The 16892-nt window shown below is 35.5% G+C and overlaps 1 protein-coding gene across 2 annotated transcripts in view; it reads right to left on the bottom strand.

Annotated features, from left to right (window-relative positions):
* The window catches only part of LOC139135633 (CD151 antigen-like), a 78818-nt gene that overhangs the window by 17896 nt on the left and 44030 nt on the right, over positions 1 to 16892 (bottom strand). For both annotated transcript variants that reach the window (XM_070703130.1, XM_070703139.1), the window contains one exon: positions 510 to 647. In XM_070703130.1, the coding sequence (XP_070559231.1) occupies positions 510 to 647 (138 nt within the window). The remainder of the gene's footprint in view (positions 1 to 509; positions 648 to 16892) is intronic.

Genomic DNA, 16892 nt, shown 5'->3' with positions numbered 1-16892 from the left:
TGACAACTGTCACACATTCAATGTTGACACCGATGACCGCTGACAAACGAGCATCACAATTTCTCATTATCAATCTGCAAACTCAACTATTCACCAGCCGACTAACACAATTTCTCTTTCACTCTGACGAACCGCTCTGACAAAAGCAACATAGAAAGGCACTTTATTAGCTTTTCAAACATTTGAATCAGATATGGCGCGGCACTGGGGAGAAGCCAGGAAACTGGCACTGAATAAATTTCTGTTTTGATTCCATTGAGTTTCCAAGACATCCATCCATACATGCGCCTGGATGTAAGGTCTTTGCCGTTATTACCCCTGTGTCAGTCGAAAATAAATTTATCATTGTCGATGATTTTGACGGGCGAGGTGAAGATCAGGTCAATCTACGTTAAGTGAAAGTATAGCAAACGCAAATAGTGTACTCTTTCCTCTTAGAATGTACACAAACCCTGGAAAACACACAGAAAAAGATCCTAAGCGTAACTATAGAAGCATATTCAACTTACCAGGAATATTATGTTGAAGAAACAGAGAAGAAATTTGAGGCACTTTGCCCCGCATCCTAGTTTCCTCTTGACTTTGACCTGCGTCTTGCCACCCATATTGTCCTGCCGTCGATTGGGAGATCTTCTGCCACTCTGATTCTGAAAATGGAGGGGATTGGAGCGGTTCAGAAAGATCATTGTGTTGGGACCTCCATGAATGGTTACCCAGATACAGGCCTGTAGTCTCCAGCACTGCACTAGGCAGTCCACTCTGACTGATATATGCTCAAGGGCAGTCTACACGGGGAGACCCCAAGCTAATCAATTAGCCTCACCTTTACAGTGTACGCACTATATCCCCTTAGGGCAGTCAAGATGCAATATTATATTTATCGTTGCCTTTTAAATATGAAAATGACAGTCACTTAAAAATGTCTCTTAAAGTTTAATGGGTACACATGCTTGTGAGTCGAACACACTGGAAACACTCAGAGATTAAAAATTCAACTGGAATGAATTCTGAAGTTTTTTAATTCTAGTTATACAGCATTCAGTCAGCCAACTTAAAATATATATATATATATATATATATATATATATATATATATATATATATTATATATATATATATATATATATATATAGGGTATATGATTGTAGATAACTGACTGACTGCTATAATGTGCAACTGGAGATATAAAAACTGCATAATTATATTACACAACACTGTGTTTATATTACACAACACTGTGTCTGGCACATGGTTACATTGCCCTGTTACAGACTATCGTGATGTTATCACAAAATTCTTGCTACAGTTTTCAAGTTAAATGTTTTGCAGTTCAGCAGTTATTAAAGTCTGTAAAAAAACCAAGTGATTAATTTCTGATGCTGAAAAATGGGACTAGCCAGTCCAGTAATGGTAAAGGCTGCAGTTTATAAATTTCTACTTGAAGTCCAAACCTTTTTCATAGACTCATTTTTTTTTTTATGTTATAGGAAACCTTTTTTGTGCGTGCACTGTTACTGTAGTTAGTCAATGCAGAATGTGAACAGGCATAAAATGGTTTAGAAAAAGTGAAGTTGTGTATTTCTGCTACTATCTTCAAGTAAACTACCGGTAGATTTTTACTGAGATAAGTAAGTAGATGTCCAAGGTCGAGGACCTCTCTTCTTTTGGTGGAGGTACCACTGAAGTTGCCTAATGATGAAACTTAATTAATCTGTACTGTGTATCATTTAGATACAGGACCAGCAAACTAGAGCATATATGGAACACTGGGCTGTCATTGAACTAAACCATTCAACAATGTTTAGATTTATTGACGTGTTCAAGATAGAACTGTTCTTACATTTAAAGAGGTCAGTCTAGGTCAGACTTGTAACTTTATCAATGTGACAAAGCTGAAACATTCTAGGCCCTACAGAGGGCGCTGTACACATATCTCTTAACAACAGCTTTGAGTGTCACGAGAACATGATGCCCTCTCCTCCGTATTGAGATAGTGTCAATAAAGCCATTTCATTTTCTGTCAAAGGACTTACTATAAATCTTCCTTGTGGATCTGTGATAAAAATACTTATCTTATACCCCTGCATATCATAATTATCTGATGTGTAAAAGATGACATATTGCCAATTAATTTTAATTGCCCCTTAGTGGGCCAGGCAAATTCATGATTCCTTGGTGTTATCAACTGTTCCACTAACACAATGACAAACTATCTCTAACCACTCCATATATCAAATATTGAATGCATGTGCTTTGGTGAGTATAGCTTTCGATAGAATTCTCAGCCCTGGCAGTCAACAATTTCACGGATACCCTGGTGGGTAATAGACTGCCAGGAATGCTAGTTACTTAGCTTTTCTAGAGTGTACCTGTAAATTTGCATTCACACCATCATTTACACAACAAGTCTGCCAAAGTATATTGCTTCATTTTCGTGATCACCTCACCATCAACATGGGTCTGCTGAAATTTATTCCTTCAATTTACTCTGTTTTGATGATTTGACAATAGATTTGGAGCAAGTCTACACTTATAGAGGGAGGATTGACTGATTTAGACACCATATATCTAGCTAGTAAGTTAGAAACAAGATATCTGGCTAGTGAGTTATAGACATCACAGTGTTTTTGCTAAGGTTCTGAAGCATTGGTAAATGATTTTGGAACCCCGTAACATTTCTGCTGTCCCTGAATCTGATTGCATTGATATACCAAGGGGAACCCAAGTAAAATGACTGGGTACAGGCCTTCAAAAACACTGCACCATATCTGGCTAGTAAGTTGGAAAGCAGATATCTGGCTATGTGAGTTAGACACCAGATATCTGGCTAGTGAGTTAGACACCAAGAGTCTGGCTATTAAAATAAGTTAGACACCATATATCTGATAGTATGATGCACACAAGATATCTGGCTATCATGGTATGTTAGATACCTGATATCTCCCCAAATCAGTTAAACACCAGATATTTGGCTTATAAGTGAGACACCAGATATCTGGCTAGTTAGATGGACATCTGGCCAGTAATTTAGATCTGGTTGTTAAGTTGGACAACAAGTATCTGGCTGGTAAGGTAGACACCGGGTATCTCGCTTGTACCAGTGTATCACTAAAACATCGTTTAATCCTTCAAAATGAACAAGAATTACTATTGGTAATTGAGAAAATAAACTGCAGGATATATAAGATTAGAGGAAACATCCAGAACAGCCTTTTCTTATTCTTGAACTTTAAAATATCAGCAAATTGACATGTTGACATCTTTATCATGAGGTCATTTGCTGCCCCTGTAACTATATACTGGCTAAACAAATTGATGAGGTGAAAACTGACGGTACTAGGACTCTGAATAACTAGCATGGTAGCAGTAACATTGTATACTTAATAAACCAAATATACTTTTATTATTTTGGTGTTTATGCACAGTTCATAAAAAGTATAGAGTATAAGTTGTTACTACCAATCTGAAGAAATTAAACTACTGCCCCCATTGGCCAAAACTAGGAATCTTTTGTACCTATTGTGTAGTTTGGTCAGTAGAGGGCGCTGTTTATCCGACAAAATCTTAAACAGCAGCTGTTGTCGGCTACAATTGTCTCTCTGCATATTACCTTGCTCTGTTTTCACAAAATATGACCTTGCGTACATCACTTCATGCAATGTTCACAGACCACTGATGGCTAAACCACATGTATTTGAAATTGTCCGACATTATTACACTTAGTCTGGCTTTCTGATGTTCATCTTTCTCATGAAGAAACAACAGGAAAAATCAAAATATTGATGAAACTAATCCATTATTGCTCATGAATGGCTTTATGAAATACTACTGTGAATGCTGTTCCAATTTTCAGTGAATCCTTTCAGAGACTATACAAATAATATCATGAAAACATCATTTTTCCTTGTAAAAATATTGACATGGTATTTCTTTCATATCCACCACAGTAAAATGTACAGCATTGCACATCCATAAATGCTAATCGGCACCATGTGTTCCTATTTTGTATTGTCAATGCACTCATCTAATCACAGCCGTGGCAGATATCATATGCCCTGTCATTATTTTGGGTCACACACCGTACCAAGATTTCAAAGTTTGATTCATTTTATTAGAGGTCAGAATTCAAGTCAGAATTTTTCTCCACTATTTTTAGGTGATTTTTTTTCCAGCGTGAATATAGTAGAGAATATATATGGTATAACTGTTTTCAAAATGGTGAAATATGCCAAATAAAGCATGACTTATGTTTATTACTGTTCTGTGATAATTTTTCTTTCTTGTCAGTGCAAGTTTAAATATGATCAAGGTACTGAACTTTGCCACAAAAATAAATTCCACAGAAATTTTCAATAGTTTTCTGAGAATTGTGTAAAAACTGTCATTTGTTGAGTTTGGGATTTTAAATATGTACAGAAACGGTTGATGAATTTATGCTTGAAAGAGTAAATTATGATCTTTATAGTAAGAAGTTTAATATCAAACAGTTAGTAGTCACATAACTAAACGAAACTGAGTTTATTTCTCCCTATTTTCTTTCAGTAGTCATCATCACTGTAAATCTTTTGATTTTAATGATACGAATATGAATAATTTATGCTAATGACTAAAATAATTGCTATGGCAATGGCCAATCAGATCAGAACATCACACAGTGCTTAAAGCTTAATTGACACATTACAGAATTTCAAGTTAGTTATTTAAGTCTCCTGAGGATGAATATTGGAAATGTCAAAGGAATTTTTTTAGCACTAGAGCAAATCTCACTTGTGCATCAAGACTGTCTGCCAACAAATCCTTTTGCGAATGCTAGAGGTTCAACGGTGTACCATTAATGAAGTGTCTTGTGCTGTAAATTTCAATGTACATGCCCCACTGTTAAATTTCCTGTACATCAGAATGTCAGAAAATACTTGACCCTTGCACTGCCACACAGAGCACTTGGAAAGGCAGGCTCTGCATGCGATCTGTCCTCACTCATTGAAAAGATGCAGTAATGAGAACACTGTGTACAAACTCAAACTGAGATGAGGAAACAGACATAGCCATTGCTGTGACAGAATACGCTTTAAATTACATGTGAGGATGATAGACAAGTTACAGGCACTCTGTAGCTTGCTTGAATGGATTTTGTATGGTGAGACCAACAGAATAATTTACAGACATTTGAATGCAACCAAAATAAGAGGAAATAAGAAATGGCAGTTTATACAGGGTTGAACAAATTAAACTATGTAAAATCCATCAAGTATAGAACTGTCGGGGTAAGAATGCATCGCTTTGGGTGACTAATTGGGGTTTTGTGAGATAAAAGGGGATAGGCTCACAGAAGTGTGGAAAAACTAACGATTTCAAAGCTTGCATGGTTACTATTAAGATCTCATTTGAGAGCTATTTGACAGAGTTGGTTGAAAGCTTTGGCCCCCTACTTTGTTGATTCTATATACTACTTGTAATGTAGATATGGAATGGGGCATTCTCACACATATTGAAATGTGTTTCTAACAGTTCATAGGTTACTGAGCTTTCTCCTGACTGTAAATGAACTTTTTGACGAACATGGTTTGATCCAAACCCCCGACTATCAATGGCGATTTGGACCTGTTTACAAAGGCATTAGGGGTAAACAGGTTAAATGCCATGGGTATAAAGTTGACTGTAATATTATAACCAATGTTTGTTCAAAATGACAACCATAATGCCAATCACTCTACATATGTTAACTAATTGTTGTAAACTTGTTTTACTGGTAGAATGTTCATCAACAACATATATTTGAACTCAAAATTTCAACTTTTCTAGCACACTGCTTGAGTAGATTCCTTTTCAGTTTTGTGGCCTTATAATTTCAGTTTTCACCATCCTGTTTCAGTGAAAATTGAAAATTTAAATTGTACCCATAACATTCAACCATGCGTATATAAAGCAATTGTTTTGAATTTCAAATATCAGTAAGTTTGAGGGAATTTATTTTTTTTATTTTTTTCAGTATCAATATTTGCTATATGACCCAAAATTTTTACTAGTTATGGTACAACTTTCCTGGAAAAAGTTTGAGCAAAAATTAAAAACTTTGAGTTTTGAGGTGCGTCCTACCTGAGTTGCCAAGTCTAAGTTGAATTCAAAACAACTGTAACAGTTATCGCTAAATTGTTGAGTTTCCTAATTTGTCTTTCATTGTAGATCTCAAGGTATTTGAATGTCAATGGATTATTTGATGAGATCAATTTGCAACTTCATCTATTATTAAAAATGATAACCAGTGCACATGAAGAACAATAGTTCTAACCTCCAATATGAAATAATTGGGTTTTCTTAGGGGACCTTGCTAGCTTTGTGAAGTAGCATGACCCCCTAGGATGTGGGTGATTTTGATACTCTTTAATGTTGGCCAAATTATTCTTCATGATGAAACAACGGGGGTTTTTTAGGGTGCTCTCCTATGGCTCTGTAAAGCTTGGGCCTAGTATCCTACAGTCTTGCCAAAAAGGCACCTAAGAGAATGCAAATATGGGCTACAGTGGAATAAATCACCTTGCCTAATACACAATGTAACCGTCAAAAGTTGTCAATTGCGGGTTTAAGAGTTGTTTAAGAACAAATAACATAACCTTTCATGAAGGTTATATTTGTTCTTTTGAGTTTCCAGTGTGTATATTCTAGCAACAGAGGTATTCAAAGATTGGTGTTTCAAGTCTTAATGTTAGGCGTATACTTCTGAGTCTGTTTATTAGTTTGTGTTTTCATGGATTAATCAGATGATCCCACAAAAAACAGAAATCTAAGTTTATGAGAGTGATAATCCATTTAGTGTCCTTCCATGGATGGAGGATAACATTATTAAAATCACTGAAGTACCCAACTTCAGTTTTTAAATGGCTTCATTTAATTGTAAAACCAATAATATCATGTTTCTCATAAATATTTTTGCCAATATACTTTAAAATGCCATGTACGTGCTATGAAGTAATTTTGGCTTTGGCATTACAGCAGAGGTGTACAATGACTTAAAATGTTTTCACTTTTTTAAAACCCTTACAGTCGCCAACCTACTTGATTGAAATTTTACATTGAATCATAATTCTACTGCCATATGAAATCGTGCTGAAGTCAGTTTGAATGGAACGGCTGATTGGTTAATAAAAAATACTGTATGCTGAAATGTGCGCAGAAAACCCACTTTGTGCTGTTGTTTCACCGCTGAATGCTGAGACAAACTGGAGATTTTATTTTCTGGTGAGGATGGCATGTCAAATAAAATGAAAAGCGACAGCGGTGGCTAAGCTGGCTGCTGCTCTTAGTGGAGTAAATCACACGTACTGGGCTGACAGCTCTTTAAGGAGTGTAAATTTCTTTGTAGACCTGCAGTACATTTGCAAGTTGAATTCGTGAAGGCATATGTCGATGGATTTGTACTTTCTATTTTTATTTCAAATATGCATGAAAAATCTAAATCTGCAAATACCTTAGAGAGCCACTGCAGAATTTATATTAACTGAACTTTATGTGTGTATCTCCTCAAAGGCAATAGATCTGAACATATCGTATATTGTCAAAAAGCAATGATAAAAACATGCTTTTTCAGTAATACATAGATTCCCACTTGTCAGGAATTGAAATTAAGTTAAAAATTTGCTTTCCAGGAAGAGTTGAAAAAATGCCTTACTGAAAACTACTGAAGTGTCTTTCACGATACAATATTTTTTCTGACTATTACATTGTCTTGTGCATATTCAATGCAAGAAGCTTACATCTGAAAATTTCTGTTGTAATCAGTTGCGTGAGAATAAATGTCAACATAAGATATGCACTTTTGAAATATTCAACAGATTTTACTTAAATAATGCCGGGTCGTTTTAGGAAACAAAAGTGATTACAACAGATATATCAGTTATTGTGCAACCTTTATGCATATGATTACAACTTCATTTTTCCTGACTTCATGTTGGTACATGCGCTATATTATGCAGTAGTGGGATTATGAAATGCATGCATGGACCACAGAATCAGACACGATGATATTCATCACAGCCAAAAGGTCAATACTCTGAGTATAAAGACATAGATTGTTTTAATAGCACTCAGCTGAAAAACTTGATGTATTACTATTCCATCATAAAACATTCTTTTATCGACCTTCTCCATAACATTATGTTCATGCATTGTGTACCCGTACAATAGGCAAAGTTACTGTTGACATTATTCCTGTCTGAACTAAAATTCAGAGGTCAACAATACCGTATTTGACTTTGCACAAACATGTTGAAAAGTTGAATACCAGAAGTGTCATAGTGACTTTTGAGACTATATAAAACAGTTTTTCAGACAGAACAAGAATACTTTTTTTAAGGTAGACAACACCTCTAGGGACAGATGGTTAGACTTTCAAAGTTTATTCACTCTTTTCTGATTTTTTTCTGATTTCTTTTTCCTTGTGGAGGCTCATTTTAAAGCTCTTGCACTCTGACAGAAAGAAAAACTTTCACTGTCTTGGTTTTTTGAAAATCCAAAATTTAATTTTTCCCCATAGAGTTAACACAGGAATGGTGGCCATTTTGTTTTTAAAATATCGCAAAATGTTGGGTAATTTTGTTTCGCTAGTTCCAAATTTTGCACAGTGGCCCCGGATATTTATTGTTGATTTGGTAAGAGAGTGGTTGAAAGTTTCCTTCAGGAAAGTTTGAGCAAAAGTTTAAGTCTTTCACTTTCGAGGCACATACCGCCTTACAAATGAGAATTGAAGAATAATGTCTTGTCAGGTTTTGCTCTTCCCTTACATCTATATATAAACATGTCCGATGCACAGTTTGCACACTTAAATACTTAATAAATATACATGTTTTGTACAAACCAGCTTGCCTTATTGGTATCTGCCAAAGTGTGAAGTTATTTAAAACACAACGCATGTCAAAGGTCAATGGGCATGACATCTACACTGAATATTTTACACATAGGAATTCACCTTGTCATAGAAATTAAACGTGCAACACTACTTTGCACTTTATGGAAAGTTGTGTATTTTACTGTATTCCGGAATAGCTAAGGAAGAACCGTAAATTCAGTGGGCACCAAAGTTACGAGTTTTAGGATTAGTCTTTTTACCAGAACCCTGGCAACATTTCATTTCCTCAGGAAACTGCACGGCTTCCGTATCAGACTCCAGTTGTGGTTTTATCCCCGGATACATCCAGGAGCGACAGCACAAGGACTGTTGCAAAAAACCAGACGGCATTTGCCAACCTACAGTACATTTAGTTTTGAAAACGTCTGTCACTATAACTTCAAGCTGCTAATACCATACTGTATGTGTGGGAAGCACATATAGACTGTATACCAGAACTTCAGACACCCTTACATTACTTGTATCATCTGTAAGGCCATTTAAAGAAAATTCTCTGTTTGGCGTCCTTGGATATTTGAAAAACTTACCAGTCAGCCAGGGAAAACAACAAACACAGACAAAAAACACAAGTGTATCAACATAAGCTCAATTTTTAACTGGTTTCCCTTGGAAAAATAACATTTTCATTTGTAATAGTGTTAACATTGTGTGTTTTCTTAATTTTCTATGAAAACCTACAAACACGCGGACGGCAAACAAAGAATTTTATTTACTGTGCATAATGAAGTAATTAACTCTTGACATCTCATTTCTGTGGGCATCCCACGAAAGTATGTGCAATGCTTAACCCTGTCACCACGCATGGTTTGGCCCAAACCCATATTGATATTAATGGTGAGAGTGAACCTGTTCATAGAAAATGGGGGAGGGGAGGGGGTAGTGATGAAAATTAGGTTAAAAATTATGAGTTTTCAATTTTATTAAAAAATGAGTCACATACCGGTACAACCAAATTGCTGGATAATAAGTCACATGAAATCATAGGTCATCATAACATTAGCCAATGGAATCAATTACCTTCATGCCTTGCTATGGCTTCTTTTTGAAAATAATTTAATGAGCACTTAATTTCAACAGAGTTTTGGAATAAGTAGCGACACAAATGAGCTTTCCAGGCAATTTGGAAGTAAAACAGCGGGGGTAAAGTTGTTAGAATTTCTCTTGAAGCAACTAATGTGAATTCCTACAAGGCTTTATTTAATGTGTCGTTTTACGCAAAATGTGTGCATAATTTTTAGTAATGTCTTAAAAGTTACATCCAAAATTCATTGTAAATGGCCGTGTACCATGCACTGGTTCAAGATACACAAAGCGATGACATACTGTATATCTTAGTTAAACTTTTAATCACAGGGGGTGTTGGGCCCTTAATAGATGACAGTTTTGATTATCTGATGATGTATGCTTTGACAGCGATACACTTGGATATACTAGTCTGTAACTGTTATATTTCAAGAAATGCAAGATTGCAAAGTATTACTTGTTATTATCAGTTATGAATTGTCCATGTTTTGAATGAATAAAGTTCTATTGAATGAATGAATGAATTGAATTGAATTGAATTGAATTAGATTGAATGAATTGAATTGAATGAATTGAATTGAATTAATTGAATTGAATGAATGAATTGACTTGAATGAATGAATTGAATGAATTGAATTGAATGAATTGAATTGAATTGAATTGAATTGAATTGAATTGAATTGAATTGAATGAATGAATGAATTGAATATAAGTGAATTGAATTGAATGAATTGAATTGAATGAATTGAAGTGAATGAATTGAATTGAATTGAATTGAATTGAATTGGATTGAATGAATTGAATTGAATGAATTGAATTGCATGAATTGAATTGAATTGAATGAATTGAATTGAATGAATTGAATTGAATTGAATTGAATGAATTGAATTGAATTGAATTGAATGAACTGAATTGAATTGAATTGAATTTATTTCTTTGGTAACTTTTGAGTTCTTATATTTTGGATTACTATAATTTCAATCATGAAATTGGGCAACATAATTTCAAATCTGATCAGTTTACAAACCTGGAGTTCAAAATACCCTGAGAATATTTTGTGTGGAACCTGTGGGTACTGTCATGAAAGTAGAATGTTCATGAATTTTATTTGGTTCAAATAAAAGACACAGTGAAATTAGAAAAAAAAACATTCAAACCATGCAAATTTTGCATCAAGCAATTTCAAGTCCCCTAAGATCGCAAAGGTTATATTTATGCATACTACTTTGGCTATATAAAGACTGCAGAATCTCTTTGATTTGACATGTTCGTCACAATCTATTAAGGTATTACATGCCTCAAAAGTGAAAGACTTAAAACTTTTGCTCAAACTTTCCTGAACGAAACTTTCAACCATTCTCTTACCTAATCAACAATAAAAATTGGGGTCATTGTGCAAAGTTTGGAACTAGCAAAACAAATTACCAAAATTTTGCAATATTTAAAATTCAAAATGGCTGCCATTCTATATAGGGAAAATTAAATTTTGGATTTTTGAATAACTAAGACAAGGAAAGTTTTTCTTTCTCAAAGAGCTTTAAAATGAGCCCAAACAAGTGTTAGAAAAGAATTAATGAAATTTGCGAGTCTGACAATCAATCCCTGAGGCACGTTCTACCTTAACATCAAAATCTCACCACTGACATGATATGACAGTTTATGTATACAAGAATTGAAAACCTTCATTTTGATAGTTCTTCTAAACTTGAAAATATGTTTCCATAGTAAAAGATATAGCAATTTGATACATGTAAAGTTTAACAATTATTATCAATCAAAATTCCAAACACTTGACAATCTAAGACATTGTTAGCTACTATCCGTTTGTGAGGATGTCCAGCCACTAAAATATCCTGAAAACCACAGTACCGGTACTTACAGATTTGATATTTGTTATGTAGATGCAAAATATGATTATGAGAAACGATGATTTATATTTTTTTGATATTGTTGAAAATATGAAAATTAGCGTAAAAAATGTGTTTTTGTTAAAAAATCTTCTTCTTCATAATCACTGGTTAGACAGCTGTGATATTTGGTATACAGGTCCCTGGGGATAACCAAACTAAGATTTGTTCAAACTGTGATGAAATGTGCAAATCTGTATTTTTAAGGATTTTTTTTGCTTTTTGTGGTCAAACATTTCTTTCATCACAACCACTTGTCTGACAGCTTTGATATTTGGTATACAGGTTCATAGGGATGATCAAAATATGATATATTCAAATTATGATGAAATCTACAATTTTGTATTTTTGGGCATATATTGAAATTTGATGAAATCTTCAATTTTTGTATATCTGGGTCAATTTTTGCCATCTTTGTTTCTCAAATGTTAATCATCTGATACTCATCTGATAGCCTTGATATTTGGTATGCAGGTTCCTAGGGTTTATCTTAATGTAATATATTAAGATTATGATGAAATCTTCAATTTTATATTTTTGCAGCTAATTTTGCCATTTTTGGTCAGGCCATCCTGAAATGAACTATCAAGGATATCCACCTTCATCATCAAAACATGTGTTACAAAAAGTTATTCTCCACATACACAGTGGAGTGTTGACTGTTAGGTCACTTGTTTTTTCAAAACCGCTGGTCAGACAGCTTTGATATTTGGTATACACGTCCCTAGGATGACCTTAGTGAGATAATTTCATACAGTTAGGGAATTCTTTATTTTGTATCCATGTTTATAGCTTCAGGGACATTGGTGGCCCTATGTTTTACCACAGGGGACCCAATAAGTTCTGAGTTTTCCACACTGTTTTCTCTATCATTTTCTCTTCTTTCTTCATGCTCTGAATGATCGGAATAAATAAAATAAATGGTTTATATAACCTAACCTAGCCTCTGTGACTCTTTATTTATTTTACACTCCATTACAAGGGCGTATACCTCTCATACACACATGCTGTAATTAATTAGTCAACACAACTAATTATGCTAATCCGTGGACTTATCAGGGATTTTACGGGTTGGTCAACATCGCGAAAGATAGGAATGGTTACTAAAACGGGAAGGTAAGAAGCTCTCCTGAAATGTGTCCAGAAATTACCAAATTGCGGCCAGTCATGACCATTTATCCACAATCTACTGCAGCCAATGTATTTTGATGGCCGAGGAGAGTCAGCTACTCTAATTTCAAACGTTTAAATGGTCGCGAACAGTGCAAACCCTGCCAGTGCCTTGCCCGCAGTTCATGGCATGAGGACGTCCGTAAAGCAGGAAGTCGGAAGTTGAAACCTTTGACCTTTACGTTGTTTATATGTGGGCAAACTTGTAAACATATTTCCCGGGGACAAGCCTGATTTTGACTAGGGTCAAAGTTCATGTACGTGGTTAAGCGTGGTTCTCTCAATCGGGTGGTGTTGCTAAGGTTTTGTCTGCCCACCGTCCGTGGGTGGAGGGACGGTGGTCTGCCTTAATAATTTTGCTGTATTTTTTCTCACAAACATTGGAAATTCGTTTGAGTTTTAAGAAACATTAATTTTATATGAGGAATATTCTAGCTCGTATCCTCGAATTAAATCAGCCGATTTTCTTTGATACAGTTTTTTATATGGTTTGGAGAACTCTTTGGGGCGGCGTCAGATAACAAGTGGAATGAGACAACAACATTTCGTCCATGTAAGGAAATCATATAGCAAGTACTTCTTACGCTGGTGCAAACTCTACGAAATATTATGGTATCAATGATGTTATCCATGATAGTTTACAAGGTTTCTTGTCTAAATTCGCTGAAATAATCAAGAATATCTAAAAAATACTACACGTAATTATGACCACATTTTGTATGTGTAGAGGTGTTGTTTGCCGTTCCGAACGTATGTTCTACACGTACGCGACGTATGGTTATCACTGATCAGCTGATGATGGAACGTAATTACGTGTAACTAAACTTCTCCATAACTATATGTTACCGGCAGACATGGAGATAATAGCAAGTGAATAGAAATGACGGTGACTGGTTTAAAAAATTCACAGTGCCGGTAAAAATTCTCACAGGCTTCTTAACTTAGTGGCCGACATCATCGGTGATGTCAGTTTGTGTGTCGATGTTGCGAGGTCACCGCTGACGTGACTTTAGTGACGGGCTGCACTGAGCCTCGTCAATCGCTTGTACGCCAGAAAAAGAACGGTCTGCGAGTAGTCATGTCGGAAAAAGCTGGAAACGGCGATAGTTTGGTGATTTTTGAGCGGATTTCTGGTAGTGGTAGGCCCCTAATAACCATGTTGTCGATGAGTGTTGGCAATTTGGGTGGAAAATTTTCAAAATATCGACAAACAAAGTTGCGACAAGCGTGCTGTCGGGCAGAACATGGATGTTCCCATGGCTGTGGTGGTGACGTTAAAGTCAAAACCAGCCGTAAAAGGCAGAAATCCCGTCCGAAAACACCACAGCTATGGACCCAAAGCTAGCCTAACAGTACAAACGAAGTTTCATAGCCCGTGCGCCGCTTCAGGAATTTTGTGCACTAACAGTATAAGGCGCGATTGAAAATCGATGAATTCCTTAGACTAGTAGCGACCATGGAGCTAGAAACTAGCTCCATGTAGCGACCAACTCTCTTTTATTAGGCGAAAAAAGTAACCGGCGAGATTAACTCTTTGACGCCGTAGAGTCATTCTAGTCATGAGCTTGGTTGCTACCGTATACCAGAAAACAACCGACTTTGACGTCAAAGGCCTGTTGCTGGTACGTACTTTGAGACAGAAAATAACGATATGTTACCGGTAGACATGGAGTTAATAGCGAGTGCAGAGAAATGAAGGTGACTGGTTTAAAAAAATCACAGTGCTGGCCAAAATTCTCCAGTGTGTGTTCCTGTTAATGTGTCACCATTGTGCCTTGAATCACGACGCGGTTTGTAAATTATACTTGGTATATACACTCCCAGAAAACGACGACGTGAAACATACATCTATATAATTTTGTTGAAAAACTCATGAAATGGCCACTCGGGCAATCTTTTTCTGCTTGGTCGGTCGATACTTTCTGGGTGGCATTTGTTACATGGAGAAGGACCATAATTAGATATGTTAGAATTTGGTGCTTGGCAACGAAAAGCATGCGCGTTTCCAGCGTTCCTTTCGATTTAACTTCCCGTTTATTTTTGAATAATGAGCAGTGTTTGTTTGCGCATATCATGAATATATAAGCGTCCACTAGGTTTACAGACGTCCTCGGGACATGTTTCCCAAGATCTTCATACCTTCTCCTTTTTCATTAACATCACTATCTTTCCGATGTTGACCAACCTCTGATAAGTCAACGGATTAGCATAATTAGTTGTGTTGACTAATTAATTACAGCATGTGTGTATGAGAGATATACGCCCTTGTAATGGAGTGTAAAATACATAAAGAGTCACAGAGGCTAGGTTAGGTTATACAAACCATTTATTTTATTTATTCCGATCATTCAGAGCATGAAGAAAGAAGAGAAAATGATAGAGAAAACAGTGTGAAAAACTCAGAACTTATTGGGTCACCTGTGGTTTTACTTTCCTTGCAAGATCACTTTGTAGGCTGTTCTTTCAAAGAACTGACAGGTTGAAAGACCCTCAAATGTAGAAAGGTCAGGAGGCCACTTTGCCTTGGGATTGATGAATTCTAATATGGCATCTGCATTGATTAGTTTCACCTTACCTGCCCTCCACCTCAAAATATTCTACATTCTTTGTGCCAATTTTGGAAATTCTAGAAATTTTTGTGTATCAATCACTACAATACAGTAAATATGTAATGTGTAAAATCTTTTGTTGTCATGGAGAACTTTCTATCTAGAGTCAGGAACACATAAATTCAACTTTGACAGTATACTGATGTGCCATTTGTGGATTTTTTTTCCCACTTTATTTTTGATAAAAAAGAGATTGTCATCAATTTCATGCTAAAACAAAGACATGACATTAAAAAAAATTGGACCACTTTGGATCTTTATGGTGTGATAATCTGTTAAAAACACTTGATTATGCTAAAGCTAGCTTTTGTGTGGTTTGAAAAACCTGAATTGAGTATGAATTCAGCTGTCGATTGGAAATAACTTGATAAATAATAGCAAATAAAACAACTCTTTATTAGCAGTTTTGCTTGGCCCATTTCGTATATGAGTAAGGCAACTTGAAATGGTTCCAAGATGGCACAATAGCCATAATTTTTAAAAATATTTTTATTATTTTTTTTTGGAAATAAGTAAATATTTCCCCTTATTCTTCTTCTTTTGAAAGTATGTTGTAATTAAAGACTTAGCCTTTACAACAGATATTGCATTGAGTTCAATACGCAATGCTGTTCATGAAAATTGAATTATGATGAAGACAGTTCAGTTTTCAGTCTTCTGTTATATTGTTGGATATTTCTGTCACACAAGCTTGTTTTGACTTATAACACTACATGTACACCAAAGGATGCATATTTCAAGATCATTTCGAGAATAGAACTTTAGATGAGACTGTGTTTCATGCATGGAAAAATGTTGAAAAATACCGGTACCCCAGGCCGGGACATCAAAGGGTAAAGCCAATTGAGCTAAGCTTTTAATTAAAGTTTGCCAAAAGATGAAAAAGCTGAATCAGCTGACTGCTAAACGCACATGTACAGTGTTCTTAAAAAATGAATTCAAAGGCACAACAGGAAACATTTTTTTTCTGAGAGCCACTAAATCTTTAGAAATGCGTGTAATTGCCATTCTAAATGCCAGAATCATTATTTATATCACTTGACCTTTCAAATGCTCTCTGATCTACTGATCTTGGAATCTTCATGGATTTCCTCACGTCAGCACAATTATTGATTAACAGATTGGTGATGCAGATATTGCTTGTTGGACCTATATGTAAAGTATATTACATCAGTGCTGGGTTGACTGTGATGGTGAGAGGCAAATTGCTAAATATCTAAACTGTGATACTAGTTAATGTTTTCAATTTTCATTTAACTATCTGATTTAACCCTTTGAGAG

The sequence above is a fragment of the Ptychodera flava genome, chromosome 1 (genome assembly GCF_041260155.1).
Source record: "Ptychodera flava strain L36383 chromosome 1, AS_Pfla_20210202, whole genome shotgun sequence".
NCBI lineage: Eukaryota > Metazoa > Hemichordata > Enteropneusta > Ptychoderidae > Ptychodera > Ptychodera flava.
This window is presented reverse-complemented; position numbering and strand designations above follow the sequence as displayed.